General features: G+C 35.3%; 1 protein-coding gene across 1 annotated transcript in view; it reads left to right on the top strand.

The window, feature by feature from the left end:
* Positions 1-15,316, top strand: part of Slc9b2 (solute carrier family 9 member B2) — a 54,834-nt gene extending 39,518 nt beyond the window's left edge. Inside the window, exons 10-13 of the mRNA XM_027935500.2 lie at positions 2,397-2,505; positions 4,997-5,133; positions 9,514-9,734; positions 15,169-15,316. Coding sequence (XP_027791301.2) covers positions 2,397-2,505; positions 4,997-5,133; positions 9,514-9,732 — 465 coding nt within the window. The 3' untranslated portion in view covers positions 9,733-9,734; positions 15,169-15,316. The remainder of the gene's footprint in view (positions 1-2,396; positions 2,506-4,996; positions 5,134-9,513; positions 9,735-15,168) is intronic.
* The last annotated feature ends 4,116 nt before the right edge of the window (positions 15,317-19,432 follow it).

Genomic DNA, 19,432 nt, shown 5'->3' on the forward strand with positions numbered 1-19,432 from the left:
TTTATTTTTTTACTAGTTCTCACGAAGTGTGCTTCTCTGGGGAGTGCGGGCTTGTGCTTCAGTTGAACCCAGCTACTTTTTCTTTGGCTTCCTTCTTCTTCTGATCATTTTCCTTCATGCACACACTTCAGAAAGATATCTTGGGTTGATATGATCGATATACACATTAATTCTCTTGGCAAAACCTTGACCTTAGCTTGCATGTTTACATTGCCAACAGCATGCTGGGCAGCTTGTAGGCTCCCTGTTTTGCCGCGGTAACATTTGTGGGGCATTCCTTTTGAACAATATCCATTCCCTTGATGTCTACAATATCATCCTTCTTGCATATTCCCAGGAATGTGACCAAAGTAACAACTTCATGTTTTCTAAAAGGCCTGAAGAACATATATCTGGTGCCTCTCCTCTTTCACTTTGTGCTTATTATTTTGGCAAATTGCTGGAAGATAGCAGTTCCCCAAGTTGTTATACTTAAAGAAACTAAAACATTTTATAAAATTGTGTTTATGTATGTATTTTTCTGACACAATCTCATGTTTTTCTGCTTAGTTTTCCTTATAATCATTAATTGTGTCATTTAAATATGGTCACCATTTTAAATCCCTCATTCATCTGTGTTTTCAAATTCAGTGCTTCGTTTGATGACCCTTATAATTATGAGGTTTTCTTTTCTTCATATACTTTGAATTTTATGAATTGCTAAATTATCTGAGAATTATCAACTCAAGTAGATATTTAACTCATAAAGAAATCTCCCCTCTTTCTCTTAACTTTCTTCTTTTGTCCATCCTTGGAAGTGATTTACATTTCTGAGGATTTTATAATGATGTATAAAGATGTATAAAGTAGCCTTAATTTTCAACAGATAATAACTTTTATTGCTGTAGTCTTAACTCTTTTGTACTTTGCCTATTTGATGACTCCATTTTATTTAAAAAATCATTTTAGTTTTTAAATTATGTAAAAGCCATAAGAAGATGTGATTCTTCTCCCATTTTAAAGTTTTACAGTATATAATAAGCCCATGTCCAGTGTCATAATAAAAAAACAAATTGTGGCTTTTGTCTGCTATTTAGAAATAGAAGTAATCTGATAAACTCTTTAGTTTTTCCACTTTTATTGGTGTCCTGAATGTATGAAATATATTTGAAGACTCCCCTTAAAATTAGTCACACCAACAAAAAACTAAGCAACTTAAAGTTAGCATCGTTCATTCTTTTTTTTTATCATTATGATTATCAATTAAAGTCTAAGCTTTCATTATGATATACTAGAAAGATTAAATTAGGGTAAAATTTAAAGATGTGTGGAAGGGTAGCAAATGGACCTGAGTTTTGGTAGAACTAGTTTTTGTCATTCAATGGTAAAGAATCTTAATATAAATCGAGTTCATAACCCACTTGAATCAAATGTATGAAAGATGATATGTCATGAGCTTTGTAATGTTTTGAAAACCAATAAAAAAATCTATTATTTTACAAATAAGGTACTGAGATGTAGGCTACTTGCAATTAATGGTGATAGATTTGAACCTAAGTTCATCTTTTTCCTTATGATGTGAAACTATAAAGTTTTTGTATTTTATAGCTATAGAACTGTTAAATAAATCAAACCCTAAAGTGCTTTGTCATTCAACATTTATAAGCTAACAGAAATAGAATCTTCACCCTAATAAACATACCAGAAATAATAAAAATTAAAATGAAGGGAAAAGTGAAATAATGTAATCTTTCTCTGTCAATTTGCTTAATAAGGAATTACAGATCCTTAAAGAGATATGACAGTGAGCATTAAATGTCATCCAAAAATATAGATTCTTATTAGTTAATTGAAAAGAATATCTGTTCAATGTAAATTCTTAGACAATGTTAACAGATACTAATTTCTCTTCCATAAAAAAGCTTATCAATTTCCTCTCCTACCTATTAGAGTTTCCTTGCAATCTTACAAATACTTGACATTATGAAAACTTAATATTTTTTCTTATGTGATGGGTCCTCCCTTCCACCTCCCAAAAGATCATTTTAATTTGTGTTTCTCTGATTTCTGAGTCTTAGCATCTTAAGTTTTTTTGACCATTTACACTTTTGTGTTAGAAATATCTTTATTTACTTGTTTTGCTGTTCTTAGCTAATCTTTTGTTTATAGTTGTCACAGAAATAAAGCCTATCTTGAGCTGGGGATGTAGCTCAGTGGTAGAGTGCTTACTTAGCAATGCAGGAGGCCCTGCATTTGATCTCTAGCAACACACACACACACACACACACACACACACACACAGGAAAGAAAGCAAGCAAGCCTGTCTCAGATCAAATTAATCTGAAACAATTATTTAAGTTCTTGGCATTTGTAGCTTCACATAATAAAAATGCATGTGTTTTGTTTGTTTTCTTTAGGCAGAGGTTGAAAAGATAATTGCAGTTGCCTGGGACATTTTTCAGCCACTTCTTTTTGGACTGATTGGAGCAGAGGTATCTATTGCGTCTCTCAGACCGGAAACTGTTGGTAAGAATTTCAAAGTGGTTCTTGTACTAAAATCAGATCTTTTTATATTCAGGAGAAATATCTTCAATGGTTATGTGTTCAGTGGTTCCCATTTTTACAGTTAAATAAAAAGTTAATTATGATCTGAATCTTTTAGAGTGGTTGGTTAGAAAACAATGTTTGTTAATCTCAGACAGTAAATTCTATACCTTTAATACAGTTCCTGGTAAAAAAAAAAAAAAAACACTACTGACTCCTATCCAGAAAATTCAGGTATTAAAATTCTTTTTTGAAGGATAGGAATGTACATCTAGCCCTGATCTGATTAAGGGCTGGAATTTTAAAGATAACTAGTTAGTTCTATAATATGTACCCATGGAACAGAAATGTTTGTTGTTCACTCAATCTTTTATTCACTCAAACAATTCAAAAGTACATTGATTCACACACAGCAATGTGTATACATATTCATTCTTTTCTCCTTTCCTCATCACAATATTCTCCTATCCATAGTAAGAGTCCCATCCCTGCTACTGCCTTCTGAATCACACATATAGATTCTTTTCTTTTTCTCATGTATCTTCAAATATCCTTGTTACAGTTTTCTCCTCTTTAGAATTTAATCAGTCTCTAATCTCACTTATCTTTTTTTAAAATTTTTATTTTGTAGTTGTACATGGACAGAATACCTTTATTTTATTTGTTTATTTTTATATTGTGCTAAGGATCAAACTCAATGCAAGCATTCTATCACTGAGCTACAGCCCGAGCCCAAATACTGAAAAATAAATATTAAAAAATTCTCTGTCTCTTCTCTCTCTCTCTCTCTCTCAAAAAAGATATTCTTAAAAAAATAAAAATAAAAAAAGATATTCTCCCATTCTCACCATGCTACAACATGGTTAAACCTTGAGGACATTAGGCTAAGTGAAATAAGCCAGTAACAAAAAAATTAATACTATTATGACTCCATTTATATAAGGTATCCAGAGTAGTTTGATTCATAAAGAAAGTAAAATTGTGGTTGTCAGGGGCTGGGGTTAGGGTAAAGTGAGCACAGAGTTTTTAAATTTTTAAGTTTTGCAAGGTGAAAATGTCCTGAAGATTGGCTGCACAATAGTATGAATGTGCACTTAAAAATGGTTAAGTTGGTAGATGTTATATGTATTTTACAATTTAAAATAATGCATACATGGAAAAAAATGTATTGAAATTAAATAAATACATGTATTCTTTCTTCATTTATCTTGCCCATTACCTATAAACATTATTTCTTTTTTCCTCCTTTCAAACTTAGATTCCATTTAAATTCCCATTCCCTTCCTCTATACATTTCATTCTACTTCTGGCCTATCATATAACCAACTGTGTTCTCAGAATGATTTCATTGCTAAATCTTGCCTTTCTTTTACTTGATTTCTCAAAATCATTTGGTGCTATGTCTCTTTAAAACACTCTTACATTGAATTCTGCTATTTTCCAGAGTCCCCCAAGTCCTCATTTATAACATATGTAGCTTAAACATTGCTCTTCATCAAAGTTTCTACCAAGGCTTTTCATTCCTCTATCAATTCTCTGATCTTACTTATACCAGTGACATCAATTGTAAACTATCTCATTCCAAAATCAAATCTTTTGTATCTTGTGCAGCAGGCACCAGACACTTTTGAATACACGAGAGAAATATGTTTCAACAAAGAGCCACAAAAACCTTCCATAAAGAAATCATATTGAGGGTTCACAAAAGACCCTCCTGTGATATCTATCCTTTGAACTTGAAAAAATAACATCCCTTCTCAACTTCACATAGACATTGCAGGAGAATCTGTTGTGAATCTGGAATATGGTTTCTTTATGAAACTCTTGTGGCTCTTTGTTGAAGACACTAGCCGCCTATAGCTCCATCTGATTGGCTCATTCCCTTCATGCTGGCTGATGAATATTTTTAATATCACCTCTAATTTTATACTCTGCAAAGAGTTCTCAATTACTTTGATGAAATATTATTTTTTCCACTTCTATAAATACTTACCAATTTGTTTATCCTTCAGTTATCATATAGTATATATGAATTAGATGTTTATGTTTCTGCCTTTTTCTAATTATAAGGCTCATAGAAGCAAAGTGTGTACATGATACATTTTTGTGTCCCCAGTAACTAGCTTAAAGCTTGTCATGCATGATATCATTTAATAAATTCTTGTTAAACAAGTAGAATAAAGTGTGGCTCTTACTATAAAAGTATATGAGAGATAACATTCAAATCTCCTTTGTAAAAATTCAAATATGTTGAATTTCTGGTTTTAATCTAAGGGAAATATCTGTTTTTGAACAAATTGATCAATACTTAATAATGATTTTTTCATAAATAATGCCTAATCATTGCAATATTTTAATAGTTTAATGTTTTAAAATTATTGATGTTAGTGTTATTTTGAATCAACAACTAAATATGAGATATAACTTCTCCACTAGTATTTTGTTATTTCTAAAAATGAAGTATTTCTTTCAGGCCTTTGTGTTGCCACCTTGGGCATTGCAGTATTGATACGAATTTTGACTACATTTCTGATGGTGTGTTTTGCTGGTTTTAACATAAAGGAAAAGATATTTATTTCTTTTGCATGGCTTCCGAAGGCCACAGTCCAGGTAATGATGGATAGGATGTCTTAGCACTTTATAAGACTTCTTAAGATGACAAATAAGAAGACTTGTTTAAATTTTGTGAAAATTAATAATTGAGGTGGATTTAGGAAGCATTTATACTAATACACTCTTTAAAAGTTTATTTTTGGTATATTGGTGATTAAATGTGATGGCTCATTTAAATTTCTTTAGCTCACCAGAATATAACTAAAACTCCAATAAATTCCTACAGTACTAGAAACTGGTGGTGACAGGAGGGAATGGTTTGCATTTTTATAAGTTAGAGCTTCCTAAGTCATTGAAAGTGAGAGTTTTTAACTCTTTTTATTTCATTATCTTCCCAGAAGACTAAAACAGAAATGGCTTGACCCATTTAATGTTTTGAGAAACTTCAATGTCAAAAAGATTAGAATAAATTATGATTTGTCAGAAATTTCATATGTAATTGAGAAAAGATTTATTGAAGAAGACCTCAGAAAAATGCTTTACAGTTATCTTCCTTTATCCATAGTTTCACTGTCTGTGGTTTCTCTTACCCATGGCCAACCCAGTCTAAAATATTAAGTGGAAAATGCCAGAAATAAACAATTCTTTACTTTTGAATTACTTACGATTTTGAGTAGCATTGTGAAATATCACACCATCTTATTTTGTCCTGCCTGGGGACATAAATCATCCCTTTGTCCAAAGTATCCACTCACCTGGGGGTCACTTAGTATGTGTCTCAGTTGTCACATGAACTGTTTCAGTCTTGCAGTGCTTGTTTTATTTTCTTTCTTAATTTTTTTTGTGGGGGGGTGGTGGTACCGGGGATTGAACCCAGGGGCACTCAACCACTGAGCCACATATCCAGCCTTGTTTTTGTATTTTATGTAGAGACAGGGTCTCACTGAGTTACTTAGCACCTCACTTTTGCTGAGACTGGATTTGAATTCTCGATCCTCCTGCCTCAGCCTCCTGAGCGGCTGGGATTACAGACATGTGCCACCACTCCTGGCAGTAGTGCTTGTTTTCAAGTGACCCTTGCTTTACTCAATAATGGCCCCAATGTGCAAGAGAGTGATGCTGGCAATTGCGACATGCCAAAGAAATTAAGTACTTCTTTTAACCTTTAGTTTAAATGGTGAAAGTTCTTCACTTAAAGGGAGAAAAACATGGTAATATGTAGGGCTCAGGGCTATCTAGAATTTCATACATCCACTAAGGATCTTGAAACATAATCCCCACAGATAAAGGAGGACTATTGTATTCATTTCCTAGATCATTACTTGTTATTAATAATTCACAACTAGCTGAACTTCCTGACATGTGTCTTGATCACTTGACACAAAGTTTGTGCACTCCAATGAACAACGGACAAAGAAAGCCCTTGAGGATAGGTGCTTGAAACTGTTGACCAAGCAAGCCTTAGAATACTTATTATTGCTAGTTAAATTAGAACTATCTAGATTATGTTTATTGCAAATGCAATGCAATACATCCCTGATTATATTGTGTATTTCCAGATTAATTATATCTAACAAGATTAAACTGTTCTATACCTGATTATTTGGCAATTATTGAAGTATGTAAACTTTTATTGTCATAAACTGAAAATTAGATGCTCTTAATTTAAGTGGCTTTGGAAGATGTGTATGTTCTCTAATTATATTCCAGATTTTGTGTGGCCCTGAGCTTGGGTATTCTTCCTGAAAAAAAAAAATTTTCCATCAGACTTTCAAAGATTTCAGAGATATAATGGCTCAGAGATACCACAATATAGTAAATGGAATAATTTCTCCCTTACAGTGTTTTCAGCTTCCATACAAATTCTAGTAACTTCAATAGATAAATATCAAAATAATGACTTTACCTTGTGTATGAGAGATTTGTTTCTAAATGTTAAAATTTGAAAGCTAGCACTCTCCCACCATCAGAACAACATTTAAAATAAGTAAAATTATCTAGGATGTGTTGGATAATGTAAGTCTAATGGGAGCAAGTACAATCATCTCTCAGTACCCATGGGGAATCGGTTTCAGGACCACATCTAAATACAAACATCTGCAGACACTCAAGTTCCTTATATAAAATGGCATGGTATTTGCATGTAGTTCATACATATACTCCCATATAGTCTAAATCATCTCCGAATTATTTATAATTCCTAATACAATATAAATGCTGTGAAAAGTGGTTATACTCTATTTTTACTTATTTACAAATAAATAATATTTATTTATTTGTCTAGTGATTATTGACAAGGAAATAGACTAGGCACATTCAGTACAGATATATTTTTTTAATATTTTCAATCTGTATTTATTAAATTTATAGATTCAGAATCCATGGACATGGAGGGCTGACTATATTGTATAGAATTTTCTTTTTCTTCTGTTGGCACTACAGAAGAAATAAGACTTTTTAGTATATGCATATTCTATATTAGTGATACTAGTGTTTTTAAACTTTGTGATCTGCTATAAGAAATGTATTTGAAAGCACAATTCAACATACACACAAAACCCAAAATGTACATACACATACACACATGTGCTGGTCAGCTTTTCATCACTGTGACCAAATTACCTGACAACAACTTAGAGGAGGAAAGGTATATGTTGGGCTTCGGTTTCAGAGGTTCAGTTCATATTTGGTGAACTCCATTGCTCTAGGCCCAAGATGAGGCAGAATGTCATGGCAGCAGGGCATGACGGAAGAAAGCCATTCAGCTTTTCATCACTGTGACCAAATTACCTGACATCAACAATTTAGAGGAGGAAAGGTCTATGTTGGGATCATGGTTTCAGAGGTTTAGTTCATGTTTGGCCGGCTCCCTTGCTCTGGGCCCAAGATGAGGCAGAATGTCATGGCAGAAAGGAATGACAGAAGAAAGCTGTTCAGCTCATATCAGCCAAGAAGAGGAAAAAGCAAGAGAGGAGCCAGATATAGTCCAAGGACATGCCTCCCAGTGACCTCTTTCCTGCAGCCTGCAGTTACCACCCAGTAATCCATTCACATTATCCATTAAATGCATTAATCCAGCTGGAAGGTTACATCTGTCATAATCTAATCATCTCACCTCTGAACATTCCTGCATTGCCTAACACATGAGCTTTCAGTAGATATTCAAGATACAAACAATAACAACACACAATAGAGAACTGAAATAGAAGTAGGCATTGTAATGTAATGTGTGAAGCACATCCAGGAATTCATAAAATGTTGAAATTAGTTACGGAACAGAGTAACCCACAACAACAAAGAGCCTTTGTGTGTAGGGACTAAATAAAACAGATTTTTAAAAATCTTTTACTAACAATCCAGCAAGGACATTCCAGACCTGTCAAGGTGACCACAATCCTCAGCATGTGCCTTCTACCCAGGAGTCCAGCTTTTAGTATTTTTTAAATACAGTTTGAAGGGAGAAATGAATAAAATATATATGTCAATTCCTTTCAGGAACAATTTATAAGTAGCAGTTATCACTTCTACTCATCTCTTAGTGGCCAGAACTTAGATACAAGCTACATCTAGGTATAAAAGAGGCTGAAAAAAATATAAGTTCTCTGATTGAACAGCAATGGGACAGAGAAAACTGGGGAGTTTTATTATAGAAGGGAAAAGAAACATTTAGATATTTGTGGGCAACTAGCCCTTGTGTCTGATGTATAATACCTTCTCTTCTGTTTTATTATTTTAGAGGTGAACATTTTTCTGCTAAGGAATAAGAGGTTAACCACATTGATCAATACATCTTTCCCCATGTACATTCATAGTAATACATTTATCCTCTAAAAGAAAATGAGAATTTTCATAATACCCTCTAGGACATACATTTTAAATAAAACATTTCACCAACTCTGGTGGCAAAGTTAAACAAATACCTAATAAGATTAACTTCAAGTTTTGAAAGTCTCTGCTGCTTTCATGTTTCATGCTGTTTGAACCATTAGTTCAGGCTCCAAACTAATACTTATTCATTTAAATCTTCCAATAAATATTATTCCTTTTATAAATCATTTTAATTTCACACTTGCAAAGATAAATGAATGAAACAACTAGTAAGTTTCATCTTCACTCCAAAGAAATTTATTATATAGCACTTCAGGCTATATTTGATTAATAGTCCATATTTGCCTTGCGTTTTGAAATGTAGGTGACTGACTATTATTAACCAAGCCTTATGCAAATAGGTACATTGGAGTCAACAGTCTGTCCCCATGCAAGAGCAGAGTTTATAGATAATTAAAAGCAGCTGCAGTAGGTGTTGAAAGAAGACAAATTCAACTTTCTTAGTTGAGCCAAAGAATAAGAATGTTGTTTTTGCAAATGATAACATAAGTCATTTTTAAAAATATGTGCTTGTCTTATATTTCCAACCTTACCCTTAAACTTTTATAGGCTGCAATAGGATCTGTGGCTTTGGACACAGCAAGATCACATGGAGAGAAAGAGTTGGAAGAATATGGAATGGATGTGTTGACAGTGGCGTTTTTGTCCATCCTCATCACAGCCCCAATTGGAAGTCTACTTATTGGTTTGCTTGGTCCCAAGCTTCTCCAGAAATTTGAACATCAAAATCAAGATGAGGTTCAAGGAGAGACTTTTCAACCAGTTTAGAGGTGAAAGAAAAATGCTGAACCCAATGATAAAAAGCTTCTCCCAGAAGCCAATTTTATCAGAATGGATACTCATATATGTAATATTTAAATTTAAAATGTAATAGAACAAAAGTGTTACTGTCTTAAACAGCATTTTTAGCCCTTGCCTTTAGCATGTGAGTGGAAATGTTCTATATCTACGGATGTCTTTTTTTTCCCCTAGCTACCCCTTCATCCTTTATCTTAATTTGTATAAGGACATATCTACTTTACTGCCACGATTTAAAGTCAACATGGCAGAGACCAAGTTCAGTACCTTCCTCAGCTATCCAATAGCTTGTTCTAACTTACTGTAACAGTTTCACGATTCATGGTCACAGCTCTCATGACTTGAGTTGTTTCTGGCTTCTCTTCCTGTTTTATTTTTAAAAACCAAAATGCAGTCGCTTGTCAATTTCTGCCCTTACTATTCTTCTCCTTCTCCATCTTTACCTTTCTCAGTACCTTTCTATGAAGTATTGTAACTGATTGGCCCCACCAAAATTTTAAAGTTTACAAAGTGTCTTCATTGATTCTTGGTCTTGGTCCATCCAGATGTTAAAAGAACCTATCTATCCCCTACCTGGATACTCAGTCGTCATGTCAGTGGCCCTTCTAAATCTACTTCCAATTGTGCCAGTTCCCTGATCCAGCTCTTATTTGTTTCTTGTGGCCCACATCTTTGGGCTTTTCCAATTCTCTAGTAAGAGAGAGCTAATTTTCCAAATCTTGGCGAGTGTCATGAAATGTCACATTAATTGGGGTAATATAAGTTGCTATAAGGAGGGAATCAAAAAATAAATTCTCAAAACACAATTCTGTTTCCCTCTCATGAAACTGGTGGTTGGTTAATGCTAATAAAGGGCTTAGCTCATGGGGCTTCTCTGAGACCCATGTCTTTCTATCGTGAAGGTCTGCCATGCCTTAGCTTAGGACCTGGGTTAAAGACAGATCTCTACCAGGTCTCTTTTTTAGCCCTTGGGGTATAGGAAAAAAAGAAAATGCATGTAAAGCCATTTATTTTTAAGGAAGAGATGTGGAGGTCAGACACATTTCTCCTCTTACTTTCTATTGGTGCTGACATTATCCAGCTGTGAGGAGGCTGAGAAGCATCTCTACCTAAGCATGCATATCCCTAGGGGGAAGGCAAGTTAATACTTGGCCAGAGCCACCATTGTGTTAGGTTTACTAACATTACTTAACAATACTTAACAATGTATTTTTGCATGTTATCAGGGGTTTTTGAAAGATGGTAACTAAAGCAAAAGATTAACTTGTGTCTTGGGAATTCCAGACATTGTGACATAACAGCAGAGAAAATGAGAAGAAAGGCGAACTTGCATAAGTCATATTGTATCCCACTTTAGAACAGGCTCTCTCTGCTTTTATGTATCACCCCAAATTCCTCTAGGAATACTAGGTCATCTCTGTCCTCGCTGCTAAAAGAATAACACTCAAATAGAGTTTAAGTTTCTATCATGACACACACATTAATTTATATATGTGTGCATGTATATATATGTGTGTGTGTGTGTGTGTGTGTGTGTATCTCCAAAGTGTTTTTTGCTTATTTGTCATATCCCAACTAACCCTTTCGACCTAGAATTCAAAGTACAATCTAATTTTTTTTAAAAAAATTTTGTAGTTGTAGATAGACAGCATGCCTTTATTTTATTTGTTTATTTTTATGTGGTGCTGAGGGTCGAACCCAGTGCCTCACACATGCAAGGCTAGCACTCTGCCACTGAGCTACAGCCCCAGCCCTACAATCTAATCTTGAAGTAGATATTAAATATGTATTAAATAACTAAATTATGAATATTCTAATCCTACAAAGCTAATCTCCAGAATGCCAGCCCTTTCCACCATGGCTCTTCTAACTAACTTAATATTCACTTCTTTTAAGCAGAGTTCATTCTTATGTCAGCCTGACTCTGGTTATTCTCTGGTTCTGTATTTTTCTCAGTATGAATGGAATTAATTGATACCAAAAGTCACATGGGTGTTTCAAATTGAACATTTTTTAATATTTATTTTTTATCTTTAGGTGGACACAATATCTTTAATTTATTTTTATGTGATGCTGAGGATCGAACCCAATGCCTCACTCATGCTAGGCGAGCGCACTACTACTTGAGCCATATCCACAGCCCTCAAATTGAACTTTATTAATTAGGTACACTTTGGTGGGACACCATAAATGTAATGCTCACCTGTTTCTCTACTTTTGCAGACTCTGAAACTTCTTTCCTTCAACAGATAACAGTTGTCCTGGATATCAGTGGAAGTTAGTTTCAAGTTCCCCATTAAATACCAAAATGTATGGATGCTTAAGTTCCTTATATAAAATAGAGTGATATTTGTATACAACAGAAACACATCCTCTTACATACATTAGGTCATCTCTAGATTACTTATAACACCTAATATAATGCCTGCCTATCATTTCATTCACATGTACTGTAGTACTCAGTATGCTACAAATTCAAGTTTTGCTAGTTGGAAATTTCTGGATTTTTCACCAATATCTTTGATCTCCAGATTGTTGAATTCATAGATGTGAAACCCCCAAATAAAAAGGCAACTGTACTTACTGAAAGTCTTTGGTGATGCAGGCACACCATCAGGACTAGTCCAGTTCCTCTCCTTAAGGATTTGACAGCTTAGTAGAAGAGGCAAACAAAAGATTACAAAATAGCTTAAGTGCTATTATACAGAACTACAAGAGTGTAGGAGCATCCAATCAATCCAGAGGTGGTTTAGGTGCAGTTTAGGCATAGCTCCCCAAAGAAAGTAGGGCCTTGGCCGAAGGATGTTAGGACTTAGCCAGCTAAAGGGGTGTGAGGCAGCAGGGTAAGGCCACTGCCAACAGTAAAGAGAGAGAGGAAAGCCTTGGACAGTGGAAGAAGCTTTGGTCCTTTGTACATTCTATGGACTTCCATTTCTAATACTTTGGGGTCCTGAATACTTTTTATAGTATTCCTATTTGGTTAAACCAATTGTATTTTGTATAAGTTAATTAGTATTCCAGACAGTTACTTGAAGAAATTACTACTGATGACATAACAAACTGAATTCACAGCATCACCTTCCTCTAAGAGGTGTTCCTCAACTTCCCCACTAAGAACAAGTTGTAAATTTTTCATTTGGATTTCAGCTTTTGTACATGCCTTATTTGCTAATAAGGTTCGTAGAGGTGATACTTGACATGGGTCTTCCAGAGTGGACAGAACTAGGATGGATAGGCAAAGAGTAAGGTAAAGATGGGAATAACAGGGCTGGGGATGTGGCTCAAGCAGTAATGCGCTCGCCTGGCATGCGTGCAGTCTGGGTTCGATCAAAAAAAAAAAAAAGATGTGGAAGGCTGGAAGATTAGCAAAGTTTGAAGACAGTGAAGTCTGGAGCATAGTGATTGGCACTTGAACTTGATAAAGAGAATTACTGAGAGATAAGGCTAGAAAAGTGTAGAGAGCCAGTCATGGGCTATGTGTGTAAGCTGTGAGTATTTGAGCGCATGAGGGGACTGGACTGACACTGCTTCTCTGATTAATATTATATTCTATTTTACCTCAGTGTTTTTTTCCTAAAGTTATTTTGTACTCTGGGAATGTGTGTGTTCTTTTCGTTCACTCTGCCTTTGATCCCACACACCCCCGAGATGGCATGGCTTTCCAAGATGTTGGTCAAATCTGCTAACTGCAAGACATCACCAAGCAACTCCCTAAAACCAATCCCTTGCCTTATTTGGGTTGAAATTTCTAGAATGTCTTTCTCCCCAGTAAATAGAGGATTTTTAGGTGTCTCTCTCTCTCTCTCTCTCTCTCTCTCTCTCTCTCTTTCCAACAGACTCTTAAGGTCAAGAGCTGTCCCCGATTCCTGCAAGCATAAGGTATTTCTGTGTGTTGCGTGTTTCTTTCGCTGTTTTCTTAAGTTATTGGTGCAGCTTTTGTAAACCCAGCTCAGGTCGCCAGCCCAGCTAGCTGGTGATAGAAAAAAGAGTTGGCATTGAAATTATACTTAATAGGTCATTGATCAAATTTTTATTTTATTGAAGTACAATCAGAAATAGAAAACTACTAATGTAAAAGATATTTTAAAAGCTACTTTTAATCATGTCAAATATAGTGGAAATGTCAGTATAAGTAAGGTTCTAATTTCTGAAAAATTTTTTTGCTTTCTTTGGCATTTTTTAATACAATTGATTTAATTATTTTAAATTTATGTTAGTTATTTACAAGCAAGGATATCAGATAGATTAAAAATTCTAAGACCATTGTTAAAGTTTCATTATATTGTCTTCAAATAAATGAAAGACATTACTATTTAAATGTCTCAGAATATTTTCCATATAAATCATTTATATAGTTCTCTGTAACAGGGGAAATTGCTTCATGCCATTTTGGAAACAAGAAATACCACCTGTTTTAGATGACTCATTCAACTTAAATCTAGCCTAGCACTGACCTGGTGGAAATTCTCAAAGTGCATTTGTTGATGTGCCCTTCATCTTCCTCACATGGATCCTAAAGTACTCAGATCTCCAGGAGTCTTAAGCACAGAGCAGTGCTATTGTATCCATCAGACTTCTGGGACAGGTTCTTCCTCCCAGCTCTGCCATCTATTCCTCCTTCCAATATCCTTGGGGATCTAACTGTGTTTCCCACAGGCTCAAGTCATTACCTTACCCTAAGACAAAGACCCTGTCTACTTTGTAAAGGGAGAGAGAAAATAATTCCAATCCTTGCTGAGAAAGTTACACCATGTTGAAGGTGCTATAATAAAGATGGGTTCTTATTGTCACTCAAGAAAGAGATGCAATTTGAGTCAGACCCTGTGTTACTCACTTTCATTCACTGTACAAAATACCTGAAATAATCAGCTTGTAAGAAGGAAACATTTATTTGGGGTTACTATTTCAGAGGTTTCAGTCCATAGTTAGTTGGTCCCACTGCTTTTGGATCTGTGATAAGGCAGAATGTTATGGCAGAGAAGCTGCTCCCCTCAAGGCCAGGAAGCAAAATCAGAACCAGGAAAAGGGTAGGGGTCCCAGCATTCCCTTTAATAGCTTGCTCTCACTGTCAACTTCCTTCCCCTAACTTCCACATCTTCAAATTTCTACAACCTCCTAATAGCAAGCACCACGGACTGGCAACCAAGCTATTAGCATATGGGCTTTGGGGGGATATTTAGAATCTACCATAACAAACTTAAATATGAAAAAGAGAAAGTGAACATTCCCAGAGTACAAAATAACTTTAGGAAAAAACATAGAATAGAATTTATGTTACAAAAAATAGAATACAGTGTTAAGTAGTAAAACTTGTTTTGATTGTCAGAAGTTAGATAGGAAAGAACAGTTTGTCTTTCTAAAAGTTTTGGACTTTCTTCAATAACAGTGGTTTTTCAACTATTTTAGGAAGCTTGGGAATTCCATTAGAGGAACTTGATGGACCACTGTGTGTACACAAACCCCAAAGCTTCTGGACCCACCTTCAACCAAAATGGATTTCATTTAAAAATTTCCTCATAAGATTTCATGAGCAAAAAATAAAAAGGTTTTATTTTGATAACAGAATATTGTTTTCTTTGTACCAAACCCCGTCTCAGATACTTGCCTTCTCTCATTTGTACTCAAACCAACACCACAACATCCTTTACAGATGAGAAAACAAGGTCAAGAAGATAATAATGTCTTCGTCTAGATCCCACAGGTAGAAAGTGACAGAACTGAACTTTGAACCCAGGTAGCACTAACTCCAGAGACTATGTTGTATTACTCTTTGGCATACTTAAGCTAATTTCAGGTCAGGGAAAACCCAATCAGAATTTTGACAAGGTATACTTTTGGCCCCTGCAATCCTAGGCACTGCTTCCTGGCTAAAATGCCCAATGGTGTCAACTTTGTTTCTGGACTTTTAAAACTTGATAAGTCAATATTCAGAAGTCATCTAAAGAAAAGGGTCGAATAAACTCACAGGGCACTGGAGGAATCAAGACAGCTGGGATGTCACTGAAACGTGCTGCCGCCAGCCCCGCCCTTTATTTTCTGGCCCCGCCCCCTACCTCCGCCGGCCCCGCCTCCGACCGCCGCCGGCCCCGCCCCACAGCGTGAGGCGCGTGGACTGCACAACCGTTGCTGGGCGCCTGCGCCGGCGAGGGTTGCCAAAGAAGTTGTAGGTACGCCCATTCTTCTGGATTCTCCCTTTCCAGGCCTTCTCCCACCGATATTTCCCTTTCCGTAGCCCCAAAGAACAAATTTTCCCTCAGTCTAAGAAGGACATATGGGCTCCAGACGGCTGGGGAAATACACCTTTCCAGGCCTTTCCCTGACTCAACGCACATGTCCCTTTTCTGGCCCTTCCTCTGTTTTCTTTTTCTCCTCTTCCAAGTACTTACAAGAAAGGCTTTTTACTCAAGATTTGACTGCAAAAACTTTTTATTAAGTGTAGACTATTATTACACATGGTGAATGTTTGCAAACGAACCTTCCATGCTCCAGTGATTAGAGATGTGGAGAAGGGTTCAGCATTTGTTGCTGATCCTGAGAATGTCCCAACCCTGCTGTTCTCCTTGGCTTTGTCACAGTGGACCAGCACTGAAAATCAGTGCTTTTGAAGGATAAAGAACAGTTGTTGCACACAAATGGTGTCAGGCACATCATTCAGAAGTTTTATAACAGTTATGCAAGATCACACCAGGCCCGGACAGAGCCTAAGAAAGATGAGATTGGGCTGTGGGGAGTGGCGATTGGCTAGGCTGGCATCTAGGGAAGCCACGTGGCACAATCTCTGATTTTTCATAATTTTAAATAGAATTATTTTGGGGCGAGAGAAATGTAAAAAGTTAAGCATCACTATCACAGATAGAGGATTCACTCCCCAAACATTTCATTGCTATGTGTCTATGAAAAAGATGTTCATATTTATTACCTTCTGTGAATACCAAAATTTATAATGCTACTTTTTAGTTGACTTTTGTCATAAGTTTCTGTTACCAGACAAAGGAAAGAGGCAGGTGCATAAGAGTAATAGATAAAGTACCATACATATAGCTCTCCTTTTACTTTCACAATCACCCTGTTTATACATTTCCATAAGATAGGTAGTTAATAAAATCCCATTTTGCTGGGAAGGGAACTAAACACTAAGGTTGAACAGTACCTGGAACATAGTGGAATATATAGTCAGTAAATACTTATTGATGGAATTAATGGATAGGCTTCCCAAGGAGCCATTATTTATCCACTGTTGTATTCTGGACTAAGTCAGACATTAGTAAATCTACAAATGGGTTTCAAATAGAGAAGCCAACATGCTTAGGCACAAGCATTTATCAAACACTTTTGGAGACTCTCCTACTTTTCCAGGTATTATTTTAATTATTGTGAATAAAATACTAAGAAAGAATAGCACAATCCATGTTCTCATGGGTCTTAAATTCTAGTAAAGAAAAAAATAAATAGGTAAACAATATATAAACAAGGACTTTTAGATAATGGTAGGTGCAGTGAAGAAGTAAAATAGTGTAAAGTGAGACTGAGGGAAGACTTGCTTAGGGAAGTCCTCTCTGAAGAGGTGGCATTTGTGCTGAAACCTCAGTGAGATTTTATATATATATATATATATATATATATATATATATATATATAAAACATTTATATATAAATATATGCACATATATACATTAATATATATATTTATGTATATTAAATATATATTATATATAATATATATTTGTGTATATTAAATATATATTATATATATATATATATATATATATATATATATATATATATATATATATAAAATTTAAAAGCCACTCATGAAAATATTAAGGATCAGAGCATCACAGGTATAGGCCTAAAATAGGAATGAACTTAGCTTCTTAGAAGAATATGATAAAAATTGGCTGTAACTGGAATGTAGAGAAAGTGGTACAAAGTAAACTTGGAGAGATAGGTAGGGACCAAATCATGTAGGGATTTGAATAGACTTTTTACTCATGAAATAAGTTTGGAAGTTATTTAGCATGATGAGAAACGGGTAGTGAGTATTGTGGGAGTGATATAATCTGATTTACATTGTTAAAAGATTTGTTTTGCCGTGAACAGATCATAGGGGATGGGGAGTGAAATTTGTAACACAAGATAATTAGATATCCAAGAAGCAATGAAAGAAGTTTGGGATAAAGTGGCAGAAAAGATAATGGATGTTTTGTAGACAGAGCCTACAGATTTTGTGATATTTTGAAAACAGGGGTGAGGAAATAGTCACTTCTAGCTTGTACAGTTTTGTCTTGAGCTTGAGTAGATGGTTGTGCTACTTACCAAATGAAAAAGACTAGGGAAGAAAAGGGAGAGGAGGTATTTTATTTTGCTTGCTTTAATTTTTACATCATTATTAGAAATCTAAGGTAAGTTTTAAGTCTTGAGTTCTGTGAAGAGGGCAAGGGAGCAGAGATTGAAAGAAGTCACTAGCATGTTGAAAAACGACCTAAAACCAGGGAACATTTCAGTGATTAGGAGAAGAAAATGTAGATGAAAGAGTATCCAGTAAAAGAGGAAGAAAACCAAAAGAGTGTGGTGTCATAAAAGCCAAAACAATAAAACATGGTCAATGGCATTGAATCATGCTGAGAGATTGAGTAAAATAAAGAGATCTTCATGTTAGATTTTGGCAACATATCATAGATATGCTTTGATAGTACAATGAACATAAAATTTAGTGTGATGAAATGGACTTGGCACTGTGGACATCTCAAGATAATTTACATTGGAGAGCTGACAAGTGGAGAGAATAGAAGTGTATGTGGGGTCAGAGAAGGGTTATTAAAGATGGGGATACAAAAGCTTATTTTTTTATAATATGAATGATCCAATAAATGGTGGGGTGGAGGGATGAATGGTGTGAGAGAATGTATATACTTTAGGTGTGTGTCTTTGAGAAAATGAGGGGATACCACACAGGGAATATAGTAAAAGTATTGGCTTCAGATACAAACATGAACATATAATTTCTAGTAATACAAAGAAAGGCAGTGAATGATAGATAGATTCAGGGTCAGAACATGAGAAAGTTTTGCTTGATAGTGACTTTTTAAAAAAAAAATGAAGTATTGGGCTGGGGATATGGCTCAAGTTGTAGTGCGCTTACCTGGCGTGCATGTGGCGCTGGGTTCGATCCTCAGCACCACATAAAAATAAAATAAAGATATTGTGTCCACCTAAAGCTAAAAAATAAATATTTTTTAAAAAATGAAGTATAAGGTATGAGGCAAGATAAGGGTGAGGGTTTGAGGGTGGTGGTAGGTATAAGGAGAAAAGGGAAGGTATGAAATAGTCATGTTTGAGAATGGAAGAGAGGCATAGTAACATGGTGGTCAAAACTGAGTGCTAATTTTTACATCTGTGGCCTGAGATAGGGTGGAAGAAAAGATTATAGGAGCTAGGGAAGGTCAAAGAACTGAATGACCACAGTGTCAGGCAGATAGACAACCTGGGTACTAGTGATTAAGTTAGTAGCTAAAATAGTCTTTGCTAATATCCTGACTTCCCAGCTTAATGGGTTATCATTTTACTGACTCAGTATTGTTCTTTTGTGCCACCTACCCTATCAGTCAACATTATGTGTGTGTGTGTGTTTATAGCTGATGTTTTTTAATTGGTAGATTCATCCAAATTC

This window comes from Marmota flaviventris, chromosome 7 (assembly GCF_047511675.1).
Source record: "Marmota flaviventris isolate mMarFla1 chromosome 7, mMarFla1.hap1, whole genome shotgun sequence".
Classification (NCBI taxonomy): Eukaryota; Metazoa; Chordata; class Mammalia; order Rodentia; family Sciuridae; genus Marmota; species Marmota flaviventris.